A 26,816-nucleotide genomic window follows, 5' to 3' on the forward strand; every position below is an offset into this window, starting at 1 on the left:
TTTAATATAAAAATACACATCTTCTCTCATTACCTGAAGAAAGCGCTAACAAAAAATAAAACTAAAATCATTTTTTACTAAAGCTTTAATCTTACTTTATCGTCTACCTTTAATAAAATTATTTTTAATCTTTTAACTGACGACTGAAAATTAAATTATTAAAAATAATACAAAATAATTAAACAAACAAACAAACAAACAAATTTGCTCTCAAAAGTATACAAAGAAAATAATAAATTATCTTTCTCTTTTTTCTTTGAGTATTTCTTTCTTACTCACCTCTAATACTCTTTTACTTCTTAAATACTTTAATACTTAGCAGAAAGTAAATAAAATAGGATTTAATAGGTAGTTGAAATAAAATTCTATAAAAATTTTTACCTCATTTAAGTAAACTAACGTAAAAAATAATTTAATTAAATCCTATCTATTAGATTTCATCATAAAGCAATGTAGATTTTTGTAAATCTACTTAAGTAAAGACGGGCTTATGAATTTGTTTTAGTTTGAATGATTTAAGGTGTAACACAAGGCAGAAGATAATATAAGAATATCTATTATTTAACTTTCTTGAATCTCCTTTATTACATTCATTCACCTTCACAATACTCTTATTGAAAAACCAAATCTTAACAATCTAATCTTACAACCTAATTATACCTATAAACATTTATTAACCCAAACCTATATAATCTAACTAATCTTATTATAGCATTAAAGATTCTTAATTTTATTTCTTCTTACATTTAAAAAAAATCTTATATAATCAAAAAAATGAATGTCTGTCTTAAAATTCTTTCTCACGCATTCATTCATTCATAAATAATAACCAAAAACTTTTAAAAAAATCTTAAAATCAATCTATTAACCTCTTATAACGATAATCTTGTTAAATATATGAATTCAATTTTTACTTGGAACAATAGCACAAAAAATATCTAAAAGTCAAATAAAAATATGAAACAAACTCAACATATTTTATTTGAAATGAATAAATGAATTAATTTTATAAATAAATAAATTTGAAAAATAAATACTTAAATTGAATAAATAATAATTTCTATTAAAATCTATTTAGTTGCTTTGTTTATTTGTTCGTTCGTTTTTGTGCCTTTTTCTTCGTATATCTTGAAATTAAAAAAAAAAAATATCTATCTATATATAGATTTTGTATTACACTCTTTTACATTAGAAAATTCATGATTTGAAGTTTCTTGATTTTATATTTTAAATTAACTAAAGCCAGCAACTATTACAAAAGGTTTCTTTAAAAGAATATTTAGATTTACATAAGTTAATAAAATGCAGTACTTTTTTTTATTTACTTCTTAATTTAGATTAGGAGATTTAATGTAACTTTAATTTATATTAAAGAACAAAAAATTCACTACTTTTCTTAACTAATCGAAAATCCCACACACCCACACTTTTACTTTTTCTAAATTACAAAAAGAAATTATCAATTTAAAACTCAATCTTAAATTTAATTAGGAAAAGAAGTAATATATGCAAAAGCTAATTAATTATATCTTTTCTTTTTTCAAATAAAAACAAAAAATTATTATTTTTATATATATCTCATCCTGATAAATTGATAATGCTATTAAAAAAATATAATTTTTATAAAAAACTTGTTGATGATGCTAAGTAATAGTAGAAATTTATAAATTCTATTTATGCTTTCATGTTAAAGTTAAGATATTTGCTTTTGTAAATTAGCTACTGGACTCAAAAATTAACATGAATACTTAGAATTTCAAGGACATTAATTAATAAAAACGCAAAAATGTGTAAAAATAGACAGCTGATCATAATGCGCTAACCTTATTTTAAAAAAAAGTGCACTGATTGGAAATTAGCATTTTTTACATTGTTATAAATTAGAAACGATATAATTATATAATTAAAATTAACCTAGCATAAAAAGTAATTAAATGATTAATTTTTTAAGTAAAAAATATTTATACAAGCATTTGCTATGAATTTATTTTAAATGGTTAAATAAATTAAGATAAATAACTCAGTTTTTCTAAAAATAACTTTACACTATAAAATAAAATACAAATACTTCCTTTATTGTTAAGTAAATAAAGCTACTTTCAAGTTTTAATGAATAATTAAACTCCAAATTTCTTCTAAGAGAATTTATATCTTATTTTTAAGCGATTTTGCTGGATATTAATTTTCTTACATCAATTTTGCCAGTGTAAAATTTAATTATTTTCAGTAAATAAAATAGCTTTTAATTATTTGTTTATATGCACTTATTTCATACTTATAATTAAACTGAGTTACTATTCATTTGCTTAAAATATAGCTGAAATATAATACTTTAGCATAACCTTTATTTAATTAGTAAAGTTAGACTGGTGTTTGCTAAAAAAAGCCTATTCAAGGAAGTTATGAATTGTTTTATTATAGGGTTTATTTTTTATATCAGCAAATATATTTTGAGAAATTCGATAACGTTTATATATATTAATAGAAAAGACACTAAGACAGTATGAATGGGTTTTAATAAAAAGATCTTTTTTGCAAATTTGAGAATAATAAAAATGATTCAGTAGCTAATTTTGTAACTCTAAAAAAGTTTGTTTTTTTTGATTTGATTAAGTCTTTAATATAAAAGTTATCCTACGCATCGAACAAATATGTCATTTTTAGTATTTTAAAATAGTACACTGTAAAATTTTTGGATAATTCAATAAAAGGACAAAAAAGGAGAGAAGTAAATTAAAAAGCAATCTCTACTATATATCCAAAGAAGTTCATGTTGGGAAATCTTTGTATTTTGTTTAATTTTGATAAATAAGGGAAGAAAAGAGATGTAATGATAATACTTTACACCTGTTTTTAATATGCATTTAGTAATTTTTATTGGCATATTTTTTTCAATAACATGCAAATTTTTTTTACTGAGCAAAAGAGTATTTTGATATTTGGTAATATAAGTGCACTGATTTTTTTTACTTTTGGTAATAGTTATCTTAGTATGCAGGTTACATATAACATGTTAAGGTATAAATGAAATTATTATAATAAATTCTAGCTAGAATAATTAATTAGCAAATAACTGCATCAAGTGTAAAATATTGATCGACCTTAAATTTTTCATGGATCTTTATTTATTTATTTATAATTTGTTTTTGTTAGATTTTTAGTTTTAGCGAATCAATTTTATGTCTAATCACTTTTTTATTTTAAAGATATCTAACTGAGGCAAATATTTTTATACTTCTTGATTGAATATTAAACAAACAAGAAATGTTCCTACCATCGATTTAATCTCGTCTACCATGCTTGTGTAGTCCAATTTTTTCAGTAGCATTTTTACATAAATATTTATAAATATATAAGTACATCTTATTTATTCTTTTATCTGTTTTAGGTGACGAAAGCTGATTATAGTAATAGGATATTACATTGAAATTAACAAGAAAAAATCTGTGATGCAAAACAAAAATAGATAGCTCGATTGAAATCAAAAAAAAGAAAAAGAAATCATTGCTAATTTAAACTCAAATGCTTATTTCCCACTAAAAAAAGAAATAAGTAAAAACAAACTAAGACTGAAACGATCAATGTTAAATTAAATTTATTTAAAAGGGAAAAAGTTAATCTTTAAATTAATTATAAAAAATTAAAACCAAAAACAATTAATTAAAAAGAAATCAAACAAACCTTAACTAAAAGCAAATAATTAGATTAACATACCAAATCTAATCTTAAGTACTTATTATTCATTACCGAATAAGAAAATCCCTTCTATCTAAATTAAAAAAAGCAAGATAAGAAAGAAACAAACAAATAATTAACAAAAATATCAAACAAACAAACAAAAATGGGTTGCATCGCTAGTCAATAAAAGAATGTCTCTCAAGTAAAAACAGTTAAATCTTAGGCTTAATTAGAATATGAATTGAATAATTGCTACGACCACTTCAATACCATTTCAATCACACTTCAAAAGAGCCAAAAATATATTTTCAAGAGTGTAGGAAAGGAACTAAACTCTAAAGAATACTACTTAATATACTAAAAGCTCGAAAACTAGCCTAATTAAGAGAAAACTATCGAATCCTTTGATATATTTTTCAGAGCGGTTGAATAAGGTCTCTAACTTCTCCCTATGCTTTTAAAATAGAGCCAAAAGCTTGAAGCTAGTCTTTCAGACAGAAAAAATGAAATCTCAGAATTCAAGCAATCTCTTATTACACACATTGAATTCTGCAAAAATATTGTACTCCCTTCTCACATGAATTCCTAAAGCACTGAACATTGAAAAATTAAAAAGAATTCCCGAATTAATAAACTCCAAATATTTTTCAGTCTTCTAAATAGCTAAATAAATAAATCAGTACATACTATAATAACAATTGAGAAGTCACTAAATTTTATTAATCTTAGCCTTCCCAGATAGCTACTAATACGTACTATCTATCTATTTAATTATTTATATAGATAGATTGCCTTTTTTACTAACCTGCTAATCAATCAATTAATTATACTGTATAAACTTTAATACTCAAAATACAAATAAACTCAACTAATCCAAAAAATTAATTAATTATAACTGTGAATAAAAAATCTAGATTAAGCAGCTCAAATACTAATTTAATCTTAATATAAAATAGACCAGTAACTTGGTTTCTAAAAAATTTTTACTACCTCCCTAATTATAATTATGATAAGCTAAACCAAAATAAAGCAGGCTGAAAAGTAATTATTTAAATTATTCAGCCCTCAGATGATTATTGGTTCATTTATCAGCTAGTAGAAGAGCTGCATGAGACTCTTTAAATAGTACACTTTTATTACCAAAATGTATAGAAAACCAACAATAAATAAATAAACAACTTACTAAAATATTTATAATGTATTATATATTAATTTATTTTTCTTTTTCATATTATAGTTTTAAAATATTTATCTTCTTACTTAAATTTAATATACTTGCTTCCCTAACATTATTAGAAATTAAACTAATTCTATTTAGCTATAAAAAATACAAAATTTTCTCTTAAATTAAATTAAATTAAAAAATTAAATATTGTATGCAATACATTAACCCTAACGCATTTGTAAACGAATTTACTATTCTTATTTTGATATCAGCTAGAGAAGGCTAAAAATATTCCTTACTGATTCCACAAAATTTGATATTCTAATCAATTATATGAATATTTTTTCTAAAATATATTCCTTTTACTGAATTATATTTTTGCTTATTTCCTTAATTTTTTAAGTGGCATAATATATATAATTTTTCTTTTTCCACTTCAACTATTGATAAATAGAAGATTTAACCAATCTAAAATGCAAAAAAAAATAGAATTATTTTATTATTTTGATGCCTTTTTGTGATTTTCTGCCTACAAAAATACTGTTTTCCCCAACTTACAAGTATTTTTTAAGCTTCAGCAATACAGATGTAAAGTTATAAATATTATATCATTTGTTACTATAATTGATTTATAATATATTTAGATAAATAAAGCAATTTTCTTTCCTGAATTTTTTACAAATAAAATAGCAATTTTTCTTAAGAAATTCGAAAAATACAAAAATTTTCTCGATTTAGACTAATTATTAATATTACTTCCTTACTATTTATCTCAAATAATGATTGAAATTAAGATTTTATAGTATGAAGTCATTTTACTTAATATCAGTTCATAACGCTAATTAATTCGCTTACAAATTTAATATATTTAAGACTAATAATCAGTTATAAATATTACAACGCAACCACTATTAACCAAGCATAGAAATATAAAAAAAGGTAATATTTTAAATAGAAATATTTAAGAAATTTAAATCGAAGTAAATATCAAGATTTTAATACTATTTATAATATTAAAAATTGATTCATTTAATTTATAAAGCATTTTCTCATTGTAAAAAATCTGATCTTCCTTAGCAGCTTTTTTCAAAAAAATATCTAATTTTTACCAAATTAATATTAAAAAATAATATTTTTAAAAATCTATTTTTTGTCTCATCTTAATTTAAGCAATTTTCTATTTAAAATAATTTAAAAACTATGATATTATGAATGAGATATCAGCTAAAACTAAGTTATAAAAGAAGATAAATAAATAAATAAATAGAGTAATTTGTTAATCACAACCACAAAAGTTAGAAAACAAAAAAGAAATTAAAAAAATATTTGATAATTTACAACCTGTTTCAATAAATAAAACATCAAATACAAATTTGTAAACTTATCTATAATATTTTAAATCTAACAACACCATATTTTTTGAATCTATAAAATCTTATAATTAAATGATACTTAAGTACATTTTTAATATTTTTAAATTATAATATTTTTAATGATCAAAAATTATAAAATCAAATGTAAATTAAATTCTATTTTTGTAATTTGGAAATTAATAAGTTCCTTTATATGAAATTGAATTAGCTAAGTCTATAAATAGAAATTTTAAGAATAATTAATGCTAAATTCTTTAAAGACAAAAAAATAAAAAATGTATCAAAAATTCATTTAAATATTTTAAAATATTCTAATTATATTTAAAAAAATATGTTTTGCCTGTTGAAAAAATAAACAAAAGTAAGGCTTTAAATTTTTATAACAGTTAAATTAAAACTCTTTTCAATTTTAAAAAGTATTATTTATATTTGCTTTTTGAAAAATTTAATATTGCCATCTACATAAAAGAATATGCAATTAGAGTAAATAAATTTTTCAAACTTTCATGTTCATAACTTATAAAGCAAGGGGAGAAAAATAATCGAAAATTCCTGGGACATAAGCAGAATCTCCATAGCCGAAAAGACGTCTATTAACTACAAGCTTGACTTTAGCGTCTGGGAACTCGGTATTAACAATTTATTCAAATGTAGCAACACCATCAATAAATCTATTTATAATTAATTATAATTCAATTTTATTTATATTCTTTAAAGAATAAGTAAATGATCTCTTTAATCATTCATTCATTGATTCATTCATTAATTAATTTATTTTTTTACCCTAAATTTTATGCCTCTTATCCAAAGACTATATCTTTTTGGAATAAGCTTGAGTTTAATTATTCATTTGAGAGGTTTTTTTCATGGAACTTTTCAGCTCTTAATTTTATGAGTTCTTTTTTTAATTCTTCTTCTCTGTCGCTCAATACGTTGTTGATCCTATTAAAGAATGTTTAATAGACATCTTTATAATAATTAAAAATACCATTTTTTGTCTTCTTCAGTAAAAGGAGTGTTGCTATCTAATTTTTTACCCTTAGTTGCTTCTGAGCAATAAGTAGTAGCAATACCATATTCTTTATTAAATTCAGATGTTTCAGTAATAATTTGAGAGAATCCAAACTAGCCAATCATAGAATGTTTAGCTTTTTATAAAATTAACAATAAATTGAAACTTTTTTCTTTATTTAATTCAACTTACAAGAAAAGCACCTATTAGCTCCTACTAACACTATATTTGCTGCTCCAAAAACTCTGTCTTCACCAAAAGTATAAATAGGAGCTCTTTTTTTATATCAATAAGTTATACATAAATATTCGCATATAGTTAAAAAGGACAATGAAATTATAAATATGAAAATATATTTACGATGTTTTATATGAAATATCCTTCAAAATAGACACAATATTCTTAGCTTAAGTTATGCTTCCTTTTTTAAAATCGAATGATTATATAACTTTTCTTAAATTTGCTCATTATATGTCTTAATACTATAAATGAGTAAGTAACATCATCTATTGATGAAATAAAACTATAATGAGAGTATTTTAATACCTCCATCTGAGTTTATTGAAACAGCTACAAGGGATGGTCTTTATCTTATAATAGTTTAACTAACGTTGAATAATTTATCAGTGCTTTTGATTATAAATAAAATGTGATGGATGATTTTAACAATAAATATTTATTTATTATTTAGCATTTTCAATAAATGAAATTAAATTTTGTATTTAAGTAAAAAATACATACATTCTACTAGATATATTTGAGTGAATCTTAAAATGAACTACTTTAAATCCTTTGCTAAACATTACCTTATTTTAAGTATTTTATAAACTATTATATCTTTTAATTTTTATCTATTATAAATCTACCACTGTATGAGTATTTATATCAAAAAATCTTTTCTTCGAATTATTTGGAATAAAATATCTGAACTTTAAATTAAGATATATACTTTGTTAAGTAAATAAATATGTAGTCAACTATTTTTTATAAAAATAAAATATCTTTTTACACAATCAATTAAGTTAAAGCAGTATAATAAAAATATTATTGCAAACAACCAACAAAAAAACTAGAAAATAAAATAATATTTTTTCAATAAATTATTAAAAAATAATTTTTTCAATTGTTTAATTTTGTGTTTCGTTTTTACTATTTTATAAATTGAAATTCTTCTAAAAATATTTTTATTTGTTTTGAATTATTTCTATTTATTTATTTATTTATTTATTTATTTTATTAAAAATCTTATGATCAAAAATCTTAATCTTTAAATAATTTATTTATTTATTAAAATCACTTTTCATCAAAAATCTTCTTTAAAAAATTCAAAATAACTAATTTTAAGCAAACCCATAATTTTTTATTTTATAATTTACTATTTATTTGGCTGCTCTTTGCAACAAGAATTTCTTTAACCTCGCGACAGGGGCAATATAGCAGCAAGTGACGGTTAACTGATGCGCTATTATTGCTAGTTGAAAACTACTTCAATAAGTGGAAACGACGCTTGCGTCGGGTCCCAATTTCTGGAAGGTCGTATGACCTACTCACTCCCTATATTAATCAAACAAAACTAAGTTCTTTTCTTCTTAATTCCTTCATATTTATGATCTTATTTTCAATTAAATCAAGTTATTATTAACTCTAAAATGAATAAATTTAAATGTAATATGTAATTTAAAAACAAAATTTATGTAAAAAAAAAAAAAGAAATTAGCATAACTAACTAAAATGCTTTTTAAAATGATGTTTTATAAGTAATATCATAAAAAACTAGCATTCAGATTATGTTATTTCTTTTTATAAAAAAGAAACTCTGCAAATATTAAAGAAAAATAAAATGAAAAAATATATTTTTAATTGTGCACACATGAGATATATTTTATAAAGGTTTATTATAAAAAAAACTAAACAAAAATAATTATTTTAAAATGTTTAACTGTTTATTTTTTTATTATTTTTAATAAAAAGCATCATTCAATCACTCTTCTTTCTGAACATTTTTTTGTAATATCAATTCTTTTATGTGCGACATTGGATATAAGAGCCTCCCAAATTTAATTAATCCAAAGAATTAATCCCTAATAGGTAATACAATTCCATGATAGTGTAAATGATCTATTGAAACATGAGGAGGGATATGATAGCCATATTTGTACTCTTTTCCAGGATGACTTTTTTAGAGAATTTGTTCGCATACTTTGTGAATTTCATCTAAAAGTTAGAGATCATTGCTAGTTAAATAACTAGAGTTTTCTATGTGCTTAATTGGACATACTAAAATGTGCCTCTGCGAAGATGCTAAATCAATATCCTCAATAGCAAATACAATGTCGTTTTAAAAAATGATTAGATTTTTTTTGTTTTATAAAATATCGCAAAATTCACAAAAATACTGGTTCTTCATGCTTTTCAATTAATTTCAAATATATTTAATACTTAGAAACTAAATGTAAATGTAAATATTAAATGTGTTAAAAATTAGTCAAAGATAATAATGTTTTATTCAATAAATTTATTTTTTCATATTCTTAAAAAATATATTTTAAATATTTAATATCAAAAATCTCAATTTAGAATAATTTATATTTACCGATTGTAAAACATACATTATTATATTCATTAAGTACAAAAATTTTTGATAGATGCAAGAAAGAAAGAAAAATTTAAACATTGAAAAGTTTAGTTAAAATCAAATCTATTTCATTAGTATATTTTGAAAATATTTTGTCTATAATTTAAAAATTGTATTATTAAATTAACTAACCCATATTTTTATAAACCAAATTAATCTTTATAAATTGAAATCTAATCCTTAAGAAATACTTATCCTCGCGCAGAGGGGCATTATAGTAGCAAGTGAAGTATTAACTGATGCACTATTATTGCTAATTGAGAACTATGTTCGATAAATTGACTTTAAGTGTAAACTTATTGGCATAATTTCTGAAGGGTCTTATGGACTCCACTCACTTCACTTAAATTAACAAAACAAAAGCATCTTTTTTATTCTTTTTAATATATTTTTATTTAAATAATTTAAACATTTTATAAATAAATAGAAAATAAGTGAAAATGAAATTCATATTAAAAATAAATATTTTTTATAAAATTTCAAATATTAATTTGCTTATTTTTCAAGTTTGAATTTATTTATAAAATCAAAAGTTAATATCTAATATAATATTCTTATTTTATACTGCATTACAAGGTAATAATATGTATAAAATTTAAAGTAATTGTAAGATTATTTGTAGTAAAATTTATTACTATTTAATTCATCCCTTAATTTAAATAAATTAATTAAAAATAAAATAATTAATTATTATTTTTTAGTTTTAAATATGTACAATTAAAATATTTAACCAATAATTTACTTTTAGACTTATTTTATTTAAATATTTTTAAAAAAATTATAATTATATAAAAAAGCTGATTTATTTTATCATTATTATTCAATGTTTTGAGAATAAAAAATATATAAATTAATATAAAATAGATGCATTTTTTATAAAATTTTTGAAGTGAATTTTGTTGGTATTTTTAAATTATTTTTCCAAATCTATTTCTATCAAATTTAAAAGCATTTTGTCTATAATTTGATGTTAAATAATTAAAAATAGCTAACCCATAATTTTTAAGGTCAAATTAACTTTTATAAATTGAAATCTAATCCTTAATAAATACTTATCCTCGCGCAGAGGGGCATTATAGAAGCAAGTGAAGTATTAACTGATGCTCTATTATTGCTAATTGAGAACTATGTTCGATAAATTGACTTTAAGTGTAAACTTATTGGCATAATTTCTGAAGGGTCTTATGGACTCCACTCACTTCACTTAAACTAACAAAACAAAAGCATATTTTTTATTCTTTTCAATATATTATTATACAAAATAAATAAGCAATAATTAAATCAAAAACATTTTCATTTCGACTTAAAATAAATTAAAAAAGGAATTCATATGAAAATTTTAAAAAGATTAACTAAAGTTTCAATTGATTTTATAAATTAAACTAAATTATTTATTTACAAATTATATATTAGGTTTAAAAATAAACATGATTTAAATAAATATAACAAAGAATTAGTTGGTTTTTAAATTATTTATTATTTTTGAGAAAAGTATTTATTTTTAGATTTATTTAATTGTGTAAAAAAATTAATATAATTGCATCTATTAACAATTAAGAATAAAAATATTTGATAGATGCAATTTATAAAATTTTTGATCAGGATGATAAGCAATTAAATTAATTGTCCAAATCTGTTTTTATGAACTCGAAAAATATTTTGTAATAATTAAAGTTAGCTAACCCATATTATTTAAATCAAATAAACTTTTAAATTTATATATAATCCTCCTCTAATTAGTATCCTCGCGCAGAGGGGCATTATGGAAGCATGTGAAGTATTAACTGATGCACTATTATTGCTAATTGAGAACTATGTTCGATAAATTGGTATTGAGTTTAAACTTATTACCATCATTTCTGAAGAGTCTTATGGACTCCACTCACCCAACAAAAACATTTTTTTCATGTTTTTAATTTAAAAAAGTAAAAATATTATATAAATATAATTTACAATTAATGCAAGCTACATATATTTTAATTAATTGTGACAAAAATAGACAAAAATAAATTTAAGAATTAAATTTCTTTAAAATTTTAAAAAAATCAGTGCTCATAATTTTATTTAAATATATTTTGATAAAGAAAACTTTTAATAAATTTTTATAAAATTCTTATTTTTATTTTTAAAGTTTTAATTTTTAATATAAAATCTACTTGAACAAAAAAATAAAAATTTTGCCTGTTATTTAAAATTATAATTAAAAAGTCTCAACAATTATTTTAATAAAGCTAATTAAATTTTATAAATAAAAATCTAATTCTTTAAAAAACTTGTATTCATACTTAAAGGTGCATAAAAGAAGCATGTTCATTTTTAATTAAAGCTTTGTTATTTCAAATTGAGAACAATGTTTGATATATTGACTTTAAATTTATGCTTATTGTCACAATTTCTGATGATTATTATGGACTCCATTTACTTCACCTAAATTTTTGATTCAAAAGCTTCTTTCTTATTATTTTGAATGCGTTTTCTTAATATTAATAGCAAAAAGCTTAAAAAAATAATTTAAAAAAATAAATATTTAAAATATTATTCAAAAAAATTATACTTTAACTTTTTTAATTCACTAGAAAAATATTTATTAAATTGAAATTATCATCAATAATATATCAAAAAGATAAGTTAGAATAATAATTTGTATGTATCACCAATATTATTAATGTTTTTGTAATTTAGAGATAAATAATAAATATTTTTTTGTTTATTTGTTGATTTATTTCTGCAAATATTTTTTTTGTTTTATTTTAGATAAATATTTTTTAGTTTATGAATCTTCATTTACTTTTAGAAAATTCTTATTTATTATTAATTTATTTGTAATTTTAGTTTATTTATAAGTAGAAATGCTGAAGAATATTTTCAACAAGTTCAAACAAATAAGGTAAGCCCATAATGATGCAAAATTTAATAGAAAATTAGTGGGTACAGATAGAAGCGGAAATAAGTACTACCAATACTTTGATGAAGAAGGGTATGAAACTAAAAGAGAATGTGAATATTTAAATGTTTTTGATCAGAATCATGTGAATAGAATAGATCCAGCTTGGGAAGATTGGTTGAGAAAGAAAAGATTAGATCCTTTTACTGAAGAAGAAATGGAAAAAATTTATAGATACACTGATAATCTAAGAAAAAAAGGTATTTCAGCTGATAAATATGAATAAGAAATGATGAAAACTTTTCGTAGAACTGATAAATATAATGCTGCAGAAAAAAAAGACTTCCAACCTGAACACTGGGATTTTGATTAGAAAAACAATAAATGATATATTAGTAAACTCAATTGATAATAAAAATATATTCTTGATTAATTTATATAATTTTAATATATATTAGTTATTTTTAGACCAATAAACATTTTATATTTTGCTAAAAAAAGAATATTACTCAAATAATTAAATTAATTACTATTAATTTCATATTATAATTAAAAGAATAGAAATATTGTAAGCAATCTATAATGTATTTATTACTGAGTGATTTCAATTAATATAATATTATCTTTTTTTTAAATAAAGCTGCTTTTAGATACAATAAGTGAAACATCTATTAAAAGTTTCTCATGCATTTATTTAATTAGAAAATTAATTTATTTTTCTTAGATAATTATTCAATCAAAATTTGCTATATTAAGATAAAAATAGTTTATTTATTTTTTTTGGAGAGAATACGCACAAAGGATAGAATATATTATACTAATGAAATTAACAGATTAAAATAAAGTTAACTATCTAATTAATATTTATTAAAATAAATAAACATTATGCAATAGCTTTTATATTTTCCATTATCGTACATATTTATTTATTTAGTTTTTTAAATTTTGATTTTATTTTTTTTAGGAGTTACTATTTACTCATAAATTATTTTTTTAAATGAAAAATAAATAATGACTGAATTTAGTTAAAAAATATTTAGAAGTATTTAAGATTCATTAATTATTTATTGTTGGACAAAGAGTAAGTAATTTTTATCAGGTTGCTCAAAAAAAAAATGAATATTTGAATAAATGAATGTTTTAGATTTAAAATTTAAATTTATTTATTTACTTTACAGTTAAACAAATACAACAGTAAATATTATTATCATAAATCTTTACCCAATCTGTGTATTTCATTAAGAGCAAATTATGCTTCTTCTTTTCCTTTATCAGCTGTAAAGATAAATCTGAAGAAGTTCTTTCTTTGAATTGATTTTTGGTTTTGTTTTTAATAGGCAACCATCATTGTACCTTGCTCAACCATTTTAGCTTTGATGATAGGAGGAATATTATGCATGTCTTCCCAGAATTTTTCTGTTTTGTCTTCTCCTAATTCTTTTCTTTTTAAGAATGAGTCAGGATAATAGAAAAAGCTGACACTAACATATTCAGGCTCATTGATTAATTCACAGTTAGGGTGATCTTTAACCAACTAGGCAAAATATTTAGTGGTTTCTAAAGAATCAGCAACAATTTATTCTAAACCTAATGTACCAAAATGTTTCCAGTAGATCCAAAATTTGAATACATCTATATGTCTTGCACATTAGTAAGTCTTATCTCCTGAATCATATCTTTATTAAAGAAAGTATTGATTAATAGATGAAATATTAATTTTTTAATTTATTTTATTACTTAGTTGCATCATAGAGTTTTTTGTCCTTCATGAAAAGATAGTCGCTACCTAAAGCATTAGCTTCATGAAGCAAGCCAACATGTCTAGTGAAAAAGGCTGTACATTATTAAGGAACATTAAATAATTTATGAGCATCCCAAGCGAAACTATCAGCTTAGCTGATGAGGCTATATTTATTTCTAAATTCTTCTAAAAAGATCAAGTGACCACCCCAACAGCCATCAATGTGAACCCACATGTTATATTTTTGTGCTATTTCAGTGCATTTGTTGATAGGATCAACTACACCAAAGACTGTTGTACCACAGGTCAAATTAACCATTAAAGGAACCTAAATTAGATTAATAAAAGAATAAATATTATTGATGAATATTACGTATTTTAGTTAATAATTTTGATAAAAGCTATCAAAAAATATCTTTTATCATAAAATTTTTACATTTGGATACTGCTTTTTCTTTATGAACTAAAAAAATATCTTTAAAAATAAAATGAAATTATAAAATATTTTAGCAGATTCAAATAAGTTTTGTTTTATATGTTTATTTATTTATCTTCGGTTTTTATTTATTTAATTCATTTTCTTCAAGCAAAATAAATAATTGTCTATCTTACTGAACCTTCTTAAATGCATTTTTAGATTTCCTTTTCGAATTCCTCAGGAATCATTCTTCCTTCTTCATCACAAGCTATTTTGACAACAGAATCAAGACCAAAACCAAGCATAATTGCTCCTTTTTCGATGCTATAGTGAGCTAATTCAGATGTGAAAAGTTTCAAATCAGGAAGAGCACGAAGACCTTTTCTCTTAAATTCAGGATATTTGTGTTATCTAGCTGCTAAGATACCATAAAAATTAGATTAGGAACCGCCTGGGCAGAAAACTCCATCAATTGTACTCCACTTTAAGTATCTTTCTGCAAATAATTACTAAATGGCGTTTTCCATAAAGTTAAAAACTGGGGCCATTTCATAAGTATACATAGAGCCATTAATTGTAGATGTGAAATAGTCTCCTGCTAAAGAATATTCATTTGAACCACCGAAGAGGTTATTGAAAAAGTGAGAGTGTGAAGTCTTAACGCTATATTTGTCAACTAATTTAATGAAGTTAATAATCTCTTCATCAGACTATCCTTTTAAAGGAAGAGTTAAATCTATTTCTTTAATGAGCTAATCAGGAGTCTTAAAGTCAATAACCTTTCCATTACCTGTCTTGCATTCGAGAATTATCTTCTTCAAAATCTAAAAAACATCATCCAGAAATTTCTCATTGAGTTTTTTATCTGATAAATATTAAAGGATTTAAATATAAAATATTTTTTTGAACCAATAGTTACCATTTGCTAAAAGATGCTAATCTTATTGTTCCATTCTTATTTGTATGATATTCTAAACTATATATTTACCTTTATTTAACAATAATTAATTTTTTTTTTAAAGTAATTATATGTGGTTTTTATGAGTTTAAGCTATTTATTGATTGATGATAGATATTTTCTTAAATCTTTTATAAATACTCTTTAAATGTAATGATCCAAATGTAAAAGATTTTTTATCTCATCTTTATCAAACATACCTCAATATTCTACTAATTTTCTTTACATAAAATAATGTTCGTTCATAAATTTTTATTAAAAATTATTCACCATTTAGTACTCTATGAGTTTGGGGGAGGGGTTGGTGATAATTAATGAGGATTAACTGTATATCAATTAATAAATATTTGTTAGTTTAATTTTAGAATATAATTTTTTTTAGTAATTTAAAATATTTATTCATGCTATCTTGTTTTACTTTTGCAAATAAATATAAAGAAAATATATTCACAATTAAATAAATATCCTCAGTTAATTTAATATATTTTTATTGTATTATAGCTTTAATAGAAAATAATAATTATTAATTAATACGATTAAAAAGAGATTTTATTTTTAATTAGCAATTTTAAATTTATTTTTGAAATGAAATTATTATTGAAATTTATTTAGCTAAGCAGTTTTACACTTTTAATTAAAATTTTTTAATATTCCATTCATTTTTAAATATAGATTTAAACAAAGATATTGATAAATAAAAATTAAGTAGCAGGAGTTGAATGATTTCATTTACTTATAATGTTTATATTAGCAATTTTAAATATACTTTGAAATCAAATTTTTATTTAAATTTTACAAACAGAATTTACACCTTTTAGTAAATTTTACTTGCAATTTTGCACTTTTTAAATAAAATTTTACATAAAAATATTTGATAAATAAAAATTAAGATGAAAGAGGTGAATGAGTTTTATTTAATTTTTATGATTATTTTAAATTTGAATAAAAAATGATAAATTTTTAGATGAATTTAGACGATAAACAAGTAATTATGTAATAATTAAGCGAATTGATAAATAATAAAATAAAAATGAGTTGAAATAATCTACAATTACTTCTCACCATGAATATTTTAATAAGTTTGAAAATAAACAACTATTACAGCTCGAAAATCTTTTGTTTAACTAATAATTAAGTATTATTTAAATAATTATTCACTTTATATATAAATAAGCTTGGAAAAGTAGATAATTTGAATATTAATAGCATAAAAACTTTGTAGAATAGGATAACCAAATCAAAATAAAATAGATTAAACTTAAAGAATCACATATTAATTATATAATTCAAAAGTTATAGCTATACTCTCTTTTCATGTTAACTAAGAAGCTCACAAGATAAAAAACAAATAAAGCTAGTAAATCAGCATAAAGAAACTCAGATTAGCTTTCAAAAAATGATTAAGGGCATTCAGAAACGAATACTAAAAAAATTTCCAAATAGACCATATTTTTTATTATCTTGTAGATTATTAGTTTAGGTGAATACGCATGCATAATAATGAGTATTCATGTATTTTTATATAATGATTACTTAGTTTAATTTGGTCTTTAGCTTTCATTCTTTTTGGTATCTAAGATTATTAAAATAGCATATTATACAGTCAAAAAACAATATATATAAGTCGTATTAATTGTACTGTGTTTAGACTATGTTGCTGCATATCTGATTATTAAAGAAGAAAGACAAAATAATTAAAGAATCGAATAAGGAGATAAAGTAGTGCGTGAAGAATGGGTTTAAATGAAATAATAGCAGCAAAAAAAGATTGATTAATATTTATCCAATATGTCTTATTAAAAATCACCAACAAATTCTAAATAAAAAAATGATGAGATGAAATAAATGCCTCTTAATGTTAAGAAAGTGCCAGAAAATATTAAAATGAGTCCCCATTAAAATACATTTTTGTCACAATTTAATTAAAAGCCAACCATTTCAACCTAAGTTAATAACACAGAAACTACTTAAAAAGAGCAATTTTAAAATAGCTTGCAGAATAAGCAATTATTCAAGCTAGGAACAGGCTTGACTGAAGGCAGAAGCCCGAATCAAGATATTTAATTTTTTAATGCAAATCCTATTTCAACAAATACAGCTTAATAAAACTTATAAACGGATGAGAGATCAATAGAAAATATACTACCAAAAATTAGTAATCAGCATGAATCACCAAATTTAAATTATTAATAATCAGGTTAATTTATGTCGAGGATAGAGGAATATAGAAACTCTTAAACATTAAAAAGCAATCTTTAATTAAGCATTAAATAAGTTTCTTAAGAATCTAATAGTAAAATTGCTTTTCAAAGTGATTATTAAAGAAAGCAATCAAATTTTAGTTAACAAAACAGATTAAAATCTTAAAGTAAATACTCAGTTTAGAAAGAAACATCTGAAGAAGAAAAACCAGCTAAAAAGAAAAATGAACGTGTTTTAGAATATCAAATATAATCTAGCGTTTTGAAGAAGCTAAAGTTAAATAAGTCACAATTACAAAGCTTTATTTTTAATAAATTTACAACAATCTACATCGAAGAAGAGGCTGACTAAAAAAACGAGAAATACTTTATGAGAAGAAAATTTCTCTTAAGTGTAACTAAAATTTTTGATGGGATTTTTATGGATGCTCCCTGTCTCTATATTTTAGCCTATATAATTGCAAATCATTTAGATTTAGCGTAGCTTTATCCTTTACTTTAAGCTGGTTATTGGTATATTTCAATAAGCATGTCTATTTCTATTTGCTTATTTAACAATTTACAAAATTTACCATTTAGACAGCATGATAACTACTTTTTTCTATAATTAAAATCATTTATAAAGAACCTGGCGATTGTATTATGCATGGTAGTTTCTACTACTGTACTTTGGGCGTTTACTTCGTTGAACGGAACCGCTTTATTGATATATGATATCTCTGTCTTTTGCATAATTAATCACTAAGTTTTTTCGTTTATGCAGACAGTTTATAAGGAAGAAGTGAGAGGAGATTCAAAGTTTAAGTTTATGCTATTTTTAATATGCGTTTGCTTTTCAATTTTAGTAGGCAGTCTTCTCTTATTCGCAAATCTGATACTACTCTTAAATTCAGATCTAGCTCATGAAGCTTTGCTGTAGCTTAGAAAATAATTAGAATCACCAGATCCTAAATTAGTAAAAGACTCGCTCTTCGAATTAGTGGAAAGAGGTAAATATGGGTTTAGATTTTTGTAAAGATAAAATCTATTTTTTGTTTTAAACTTAACATGCCTTGCTATTTTAAGCCTGTTTGTTAATCAGCTTTACAATTTTAGCTGGGATAGCTCAATAGTTTCTTACCACAAACTTCTATTGGGATTTTTACCTGTGTGCTTATTGGGAATTCTCTTGCAATATTAAGATAGCTCATTCTTTAACGACACACTGGGTAAGATAGTGTTTGATCACTACAATAGAGTTGTTAACAATGTTAAAATGTTCAGAGTTAAGCTAAGAGTAAAATAATTAAATGAGTAGTAAATTTATTCTTAATTCTCAGAAGTAGAAAGTAAACTCAAAAACTTAAAAGAGAAATATTCTTAATAAGATTAATTTAGGAAGGATTTTGAGCATGAAGAAGCTAGATTAAATAGATCAGTGAAATCATAATAAGGATCATCTAATAATAAAAGCTAAAATAATTTAAAACTTATCACAATCTCTAGAAGGATAAAAGAAATCAAAGAATAACTTAAAGATATAAAACAAGAAATTGAAAGCCTTTAAGTAATATTTGAAGTGAGAGATAAGGAGTTATAAGTTATAAGAGAGTAGGTCAAGCAATGCTAAGAAGAATTCGATAACTATGGAAAAATTAATGGAATCAATTTGGCTGAAGAAGTTATGATGGATGAGCAACAAATAGAAAACGAAGCTATTCAAATTTAATACTAAGAATATTTAGCCGAATTACAGAAAAATCAATTTAATTACAATTAAATTAATGTTTAAGAAGAAATAGAGGCATATTAATAAAATTAAAATAACTCAAATCATTCATATCAACATCATAAAAGCCAATAAAAACACGTTCATCATACTTAAAACCACCATAGCCCTCATCACAATTAATCTCATGGCCATGGTGGTCTTCACCATAATCATTAACATTTTTAGCATCATTATGCTCACTAAGGTCATTAAAATTCCAGAAACCATCACTAGAATTAATATATTTAAAATAATCATCAACAATAGCATCATTTGCATTAACACTATCAATCACACCACCTCAACCATAACCAATAAATTTAAGAGTAATCCAACTCTCATCACTAAAATAATCATAATCTTCGTCATTGATAATCAAAAAATAACTAATTTTATCATCACAAATCAGATAACCTAATACCCTTTAAAAGTACTTAAAATATCTCCCATAATAAGTATATATATATTTATTACAATTAAGTACATGAAAGATTAATTAATTATATGTTGATTATGACTATCTTAGTGATAATAAACATAAATGGAATGAATCAAAGTTGTGTTTATTATAAGTATTATTTTTTTAGGCTTTCATTAATTACTTGAGTTTTCCTAATATAAAAAAATTTTGGATGAATGAATTTGATTAAACTGTTTAGAGTTTGAATTTAAAAACGAGTAAAAATAAGTAAAAAATTATATATTATTTTTTTTTACATAATATAAGTTAAATTATTAAAGGATATATTAAAATTTATTTTTAAAATTGTTTTTATAGATGACATTTATTTATTATCTTTTTAAAAAATGAAGTAATTAGAAAAATGATAAAAAATTATTTTGTTAATATTTAAAATTGGAAAATTTGTATATTTAAAGATAATAAGCTCAGCTCAGTAGGAAATAAACTTCTTTTTATTAGAATTATGTTTAATACTAAAAAATTTAGTAAAATTAATAATTTTTAATTATTTTAAAGAAATTTATAAAATTCATGCTAAATCATTAACATACAATTAAAAAAAACTTAAAATTTATGAATAAAATTAATTTTGGCAAAAATTTGTAAAATTTGAATTTCAAAATAGTGAAAACAAGTAAACAAATTCTTAATTTTTAATTTATTTAACACAATAAGAGTTAAATTATTAAAAGGTAGATTTAATTTGTATTTTAAATAATTTTATTACTAAAAGTAAAATTATAAGAAAAATGAATTAAATTTTTATCATTAGTAAAAGATATGAGCTTGAATTTGAATAGATTAAAAGGTCAGCAGTAAATAAATTTCATATCATGTGAATTATTTTAATCTATAATAAACTTAAAAATATAATACTAGATAAAAAATAGTTTCTAATTTTATGCTAAATATTTGGCATACCTCATTAAAAAAACTAAATACTTTTTGAAAAAAATTGATTTTGGCAAAACTTTCTTAAATCTGAATTTCAAAATAGTAAAGATAAGTAAATAAAGTAGATTATGTTTATTTTAATAACAAAAATCAGTTAAAGGTTTTAAATTTTTTTTTAAATTAATTTGTTTTATGACATTTATCTCTTGTTTCTTTGTAAAACTAACATAATGAGAAAATGAAAAAATTGAGACATAATTAAAAAATGTGAAATTTTTATTTTTAAAGATGAAAAGCTCAGCTCATTCATTAATTTTCTATTTATATGAATTATTTTAATCTATATACAACTAACAAATTTAATATTACAAATACATATATTTTTTAGTTAAAAGATATTTATTGAATTTATTCTAAAAATCTAGCATATTTTTCTACTTTTATATATAGCTATGAATGAATTTGTTCGATTGATAATCTCAGTAATATAAAAAAATTAGACAAAGAACTTTAGGGGTGTAGATAAATTTTTTATATAAATAGTATTATTTGAATAAAATGAGTAAATATGTAAGTGTAATTTAATAGAACAAATATATTTTTGAATAGTGATCTTTTAGTAGTAATTTTATATTGAATGATTAGATTTAGGTATCCTTTATTGGCTTCTTAAGAAGTTATTACAAATATTTTTACTTTGATATAATAGATAGTTATAAAAATAGTTAATCATTAATTGGTTAATTTCTGCGTTTAATATTACCATTATTTAATGAATATAAAGTACTAAATAAATTGAGGTAATATTAACTTGTATTACTCAAATATTTTTTTCTAAGTTTATATTATAAAAAATTATTTATGCCTTTGTTAATCTATTGTTACTATAAATTTTATATGAAGCTATATATAATAGAGTCAATTAATTAGAAAGATAACATATTAATATCTGTTTAATCGCTTAATACTAAGCAAGCATTTAAAAATGATCGTTCTTTTTATCGAAAATTAAAATATATTTCAAACCAATAGATAGATATATTTGAAATATTAATAAATTAAATTTTGAGAGAGAATCAGATAAAGATGTGTAACAAAATTATTAAGATTCGATCTATTAATTAATGACTCAAATAAATTACAAAAGTATTGTAAATTATTTATTCTGTAAATATATTAAATACAGATTTAATAATGCAAAATATCTATAAAAAACTATTTGTTTTCATAAAAAATGAACAACAAATATCTTTGATAGCATTTTAAAATAAGTATCTTAAATACAAAAGTTAAATTTATTTATTGTTTTGAAAGTGAATGAATATGCATAACTTGTTATTGTTAAATTTTTTAAATTAATGAAATTATAGTTATACTGAAATAAAAGTTAATCAAAGTCTATTAACTCATTCCCTTGGTTACTTCTAGTATTATTTTTCTTCTAAAAATGGGGGAATTTGCTCATTTTAAAAGAAAAACTAATAAAATGTAATAAAACTTTGCTTGAAATAGAAAATACTTTGCATTTTTTAAAGTTCTGAACGATATTATTAATATTTATCATCAAAAAAGTTTAAAATACAAAAAACCTTCAAATTGTAATCCACGCCATTTATTGATGTAAACTTTATAAAAGTTAAATAAAATTTAACAAAATTTGTGGAAAAATAAATAAAGAAAGTTGTTTGTTTATTTGGAAGAAATGAATGAATGAACAATTAACATTTATTTATTATTAAATTTAAGAGAAATTCTAAATAGATAGATAGTGGGTAATTAAAAATTTTAATTTTTTAACGCTTAGAAACTTACATCAATTATCTTAATAAACTATTTGATTTAGTAAGATAAAAAATACTTCTTTCACAAGGCTAATCATAATTATTTAAATTTTTATTTAGGCTAAAATATTTTTAAGATGGTTTTTTTGACATTGTTCTTATTGATAAAGATTTTAATAACCATATAAGTTCTATATTTAGTTGAAATGTGAAGGGTATTACATATTTTTATTAAAATCTAAGTGATATTAATTCTTTGTTATTTAGTTATGTGATTCTTTATATTACAGATTTAAATTTGTTCTTTTTAAAGATGTTAGTCAATGTATTTTACTGGGCTTTTTCATGTCTGTACAGATATTGATTTATATATATACCATTTATATTATAGATTGCATGTTAGGTTTTTCAAATTAATTGCACTGATTTAAATTTTTTTACTATAACAAGCCATAGATTTTAACAGAATAAAAAATCAATGCAGTTACGTGATTTATAAAAATACAAATATATTATTTTGTAACATTAATGTGATTTTTCTTGAATTTAGAATCATAATTACAAATTTCAATTTTATTTAAGGTACGCATATATTTACTTTAGAATTTACTACAATTTACATCTAATTAATTCTAAAATAGATATATATATGCAGCAAAGTTATTTTGAAATTCATTTTTAGTAATGATTCTGTATTTTTGTTTATTGTTTTGAAATATGAAACACCGAATTATTTTTATTGCCTACATAAAAAATTCAAAATACAAAAATAATACAAAATTCTTAATCCGAAACGTAAAATTTTTGTTTCAAGAATGCTCAATCTATCATTATTTATATAAAACTATACAAAACTATGTATTTTTATTTACTAGAGTTAATTACTGTAAGAAAAGTTAATTTAATAGAGTGAACCAAGAATATATTTACTCAATAATTTTTGTAAATAATTTCTTTTATCTAAGCTATAATTCTAGTCAGGAAAATTACACATTTGATAACTTTAGTTATATTGGATTATTTAAATATTTCTAAAACAAGTTCTAAGTACATGGAATCGTTTCAAACATATTTAAATTTTATTGATAATTTAGAAATACCTGCTCAATTTTTCTTCTATTATTGTGTCAAACTATTTTCTATTTTCACTTTCAATCTACACATTGATAAAAATTGAATATTTAAATTAATAATGAGAAAATTCAAAAATATGAAATTATTAAGTAAATTAATCTAGATAAGAATTTAATTTGAATCTTTAGATCTATTTAATATAGTGATTCATATGAAATACTCATATTGATAATAGTTTTTGAATAAATTATATCTTCTTTTTATATTTATGATGTAAATATGTTTTAATTTTCCATAATAAACACCAAAAAAATCCTAGAATGCACTTCATAGCAATAATATAGCTGGAATTTATTTGTGTGCGCAGGAGTTGAAAGTTCACTTGTTTTTATCTGAGAGATCTTTACTACTTTTTCATTTTTTTGAGTTCTGCCATAAATTCACAGAAGTAATCAGTAAAAAAATTCATTTACTGATGTGTTTGGTTTATATAGCTTTAAAACTAGAGACAAAATTTGCTTTTTAGAAATGGCAGCACTATTTTTTTGGTTTAGTTTTTTTGTGAACAGTTTTTGGAAAACTCTTGTTGCAAGCAGCCACTCAGAAATGACAAAGTAATGTTAACAAAAAGAAGAAAAATAATAGTAATGTGAATAAAAGAAATTGATATAATTAAGGAATTGAAGGCAGTTTATTGTTTGTTAGATATAATATTACTCAAAAATTAGTGTCCAAAATTCTTTCTATTTCCGATGATACTTGGAATATAATATTTAATTGTTCATTGATAATTTGATTACAGATACTTGCTTGGCTATAAAAGCTTTTCTGATATTTTTTTAAAAGAAACAAGATTGTTTTAATTTCTGTAATAATAGAAAAATACTAACAAAATACATTTTTTATTGTAAATATTTTAAAACCTCCTCTAAGATGAGATTCTTATGAAATCCTAAAGATCCAATATTTTTTATTATCTTGCACCTTTTTTTCCTTTACTGCGCTTTTCAGAATTATTAAGGTTCCTTAATTATAATAGCTAGCTATCTTTAATAAATTATATAGCACGAAGAAATTTTAACTATAACATCTTAATGATCTTCTCAATGATGCTATATATGTATTTTAAATTTTTGCATATCAGCAACGCTTGGTATTTTCTACATTCTTTTTGGATTATTTTTGAAGATTATTCACTTTCTTTAATTAATCGCTCATTAGTCACTATTTTAAAAATCATCTTCTCCTGCATTTAATGCTTGTTGCTCAAAATTTTTGTTTTAATTTTCTCTTTAATTCTGAAGAAAAGATCAAAGAGTAAGGATACTACCTTAAATCATGCTTATATCGTAATTCAAATTTAAACAGCTGGCTTGTTTTAATTTACATTAATAGTAAAAAAATAGATTTATCATTTTTTAATTCATTTGACATGTACAACAAAATTACATATTTATGTAAAATATGTTAAGTGTGATTAGCGCTTATTTGAAGAAATATAATATTATTAGATATTTTCCCCTTCGAAAAGTTGCCAATATTGTTATTTAATAAGTTAGCTATAATATTCAAGAAAAATATGTAAAAAAATTAAAGTTGATCAAAAACCAAAATCAATTAATTTTAATGGAAAATAAAATTTCTTAAAAGCCGTTTGGATTTATAGTAAAGCTAGATTTTTTATAATTTAACTTTTAAGCGATTAATAAACGCTTGTGCTGAAGCAAAAATAAACCAGCGCATTATTAATAAAAGCATAAAGTTTTCATAAAAAAATAAAGGATTTTGCAAATATCTTAAAAAATCAAGTATTGTTCTATTTTGCTAGATAAATAATATTTTTCTTTTGTTTTTTTGAACTTTGATTCAAATGAAAGTCTTACATTGAATCTGAGTAACAATATAAGAAATTTACCCAGTAAATGTGATATTCAATATTATTTTAACTTCTAAAGCAATAAATATAGAAAGCATATAAACTACAAACATATTTTTACGAGCTTTCAACATTTATTATCAATAAAATTATATTAGTAAGTATTTTTGAAAGTATTAAATATATTTAGTAGGTATTGTCCAAAAAATATCACTTTTTTTGAGATTCTATTACATTAATATTCAAAATTAAATCATCACTTGATTGATAGCTCGACTTCAAATTTTGATTCTACTAAATTAAGCAAAAATAGATAATTCATTTAAATGAGTCAATTAAAATTATCAACCAATTTCTTTTTAAAAGCTTAATAATACTTACCTAGAAACTGAGAAATTTGCTTACTTCTGATTATAGTGTTTAACCTAAAATTTTTACATTTTTAATTCCGTAACAAATTTTGTATTCCTGCGTAGCTTTCAATTATTTCTTTTTAAGTTGGCAAAAATTTGCTCTAATAACTTTATTGTAAGAATTTTATAGGAATCATCAAATATTTATACATAAAAACCTTACAAGATATAATATTTTTAAAAATATTCCTTAAAAATAAAAGTAACTTACATTTCTTTTCAAATTTTAACATTTTTTTTTGAAAAAAGAAATAAATAACTTTTTACTTTTTACAAATTTTATGATCAATTTTAATAGCAGAATATTCAATTTTAGCTAATTTAAAAACACCTTAAAATAATTTCATTAATGTTTTTTAGGTTATACAGTCTTATACTTTTAGCAATACTCGATAAGCTTACTTTTTAATAAACAAAAATTAAAATTTGTTTATTTTTTTTAGAGAGTAATTCCATTTAAATTAAAAAAAGAGAAAGTAAAATTAACGGAATCATAGAAA

At 21.6% G+C, this 26,816-nt stretch overlaps 7 protein-coding genes across 7 annotated transcripts; 3 read left to right on the plus strand and 4 right to left on the minus strand. All coding sequences in view use genetic code 6, as the record gives it.

Moving 5' to 3' along the window:
• Nucleotides 1-210: 210 nt before the first annotated feature.
• Nucleotides 211-594, minus strand: TTHERM_00289039 (hypothetical protein; the record flags this gene model as incomplete). Its single annotated transcript, XM_001470815.1, has 1 exon — nucleotides 211-594. One exon carries the CDS (start codon nucleotides 592-594, stop codon nucleotides 211-213), a length of 384 nt encoding a protein of 127 aa, XP_001470865.1.
• Nucleotides 595-3,841: 3,247 nt separating this feature from the next.
• On the plus strand, nucleotides 3,842-4,282 carry TTHERM_00289040 (hypothetical protein; the record flags this gene model as incomplete). Its single annotated transcript, XM_001018621.3, has 1 exon — nucleotides 3,842-4,282. One exon carries the CDS (start codon nucleotides 3,842-3,844, stop codon nucleotides 4,280-4,282), a length of 441 nt encoding a protein of 146 aa, XP_001018621.3.
• A 2,430-nt stretch (nucleotides 4,283-6,712) lies between these two features.
• Nucleotides 6,713-8,031, minus strand: TTHERM_00289050 (peptidase family S49 protein; the record flags this gene model as incomplete). The annotated part of the gene is made up of 7 exons (XM_001018622.2): nucleotides 6,713-6,887; nucleotides 7,000-7,158; nucleotides 7,205-7,364; nucleotides 7,421-7,503; nucleotides 7,589-7,649; nucleotides 7,775-7,857; nucleotides 7,970-8,031. 7 exons carry the CDS (start codon nucleotides 8,029-8,031, stop codon nucleotides 6,713-6,715), a joined length of 783 nt encoding a protein of 260 aa, XP_001018622.2.
• A 1,178-nt stretch (nucleotides 8,032-9,209) lies between these two features.
• On the minus strand, nucleotides 9,210-9,635 carry TTHERM_00289060 (scavenger mRNA decapping enzyme carboxy-term-binding protein; the record flags this gene model as incomplete). The annotated part of the gene is made up of 1 exon (XM_001018623.2): nucleotides 9,210-9,635. One exon carries the CDS (start codon nucleotides 9,633-9,635, stop codon nucleotides 9,210-9,212), a length of 426 nt encoding a protein of 141 aa, XP_001018623.2.
• A 3,077-nt stretch (nucleotides 9,636-12,712) lies between these two features.
• Nucleotides 12,713-13,135, plus strand: TTHERM_00289070 (NADH:ubiquinone oxidoreductase 17.2 kDa subunit; the record flags this gene model as incomplete). The annotated part of the gene is made up of 1 exon (XM_001018624.2): nucleotides 12,713-13,135. The coding sequence occupies one exon, from the start codon at nucleotides 12,713-12,715 to the stop codon at nucleotides 13,133-13,135; it is 423 nt and encodes a 140-aa protein (XP_001018624.2).
• Nucleotides 13,136-13,954: 819 nt separating this feature from the next.
• On the minus strand, nucleotides 13,955-15,859 carry TTHERM_00289080 (pyridoxal-dependent decarboxylase domain protein; the record flags this gene model as incomplete). Its single annotated transcript, XM_001018625.3, has 4 exons — nucleotides 13,955-14,423; nucleotides 14,485-14,816; nucleotides 15,101-15,771; nucleotides 15,826-15,859. 4 exons carry the CDS (start codon nucleotides 15,857-15,859, stop codon nucleotides 13,955-13,957), a joined length of 1,506 nt encoding a protein of 501 aa, XP_001018625.2.
• Nucleotides 15,860-17,037: 1,178 nt separating this feature from the next.
• Nucleotides 17,038-20,187, plus strand: TTHERM_00289090 (transmembrane protein, putative; the record flags this gene model as incomplete). Its single annotated transcript, XM_001018626.2, has 1 exon — nucleotides 17,038-20,187. Exon 1 carries the CDS (start codon nucleotides 17,179-17,181, stop codon nucleotides 20,185-20,187), a length of 3,009 nt encoding a protein of 1,002 aa, XP_001018626.2. The 5' UTR covers nucleotides 17,038-17,178.
• Between the last annotated feature and the right edge of the window lie 6,629 nt (nucleotides 20,188-26,816).

This window comes from Tetrahymena thermophila, assembly GCF_000189635.1.
Source record: "Tetrahymena thermophila SB210 genomic scaffold scf_8254594, whole genome shotgun sequence".
Taxonomy (NCBI): Eukaryota; Ciliophora; class Oligohymenophorea; order Hymenostomatida; family Tetrahymenidae; genus Tetrahymena; species Tetrahymena thermophila.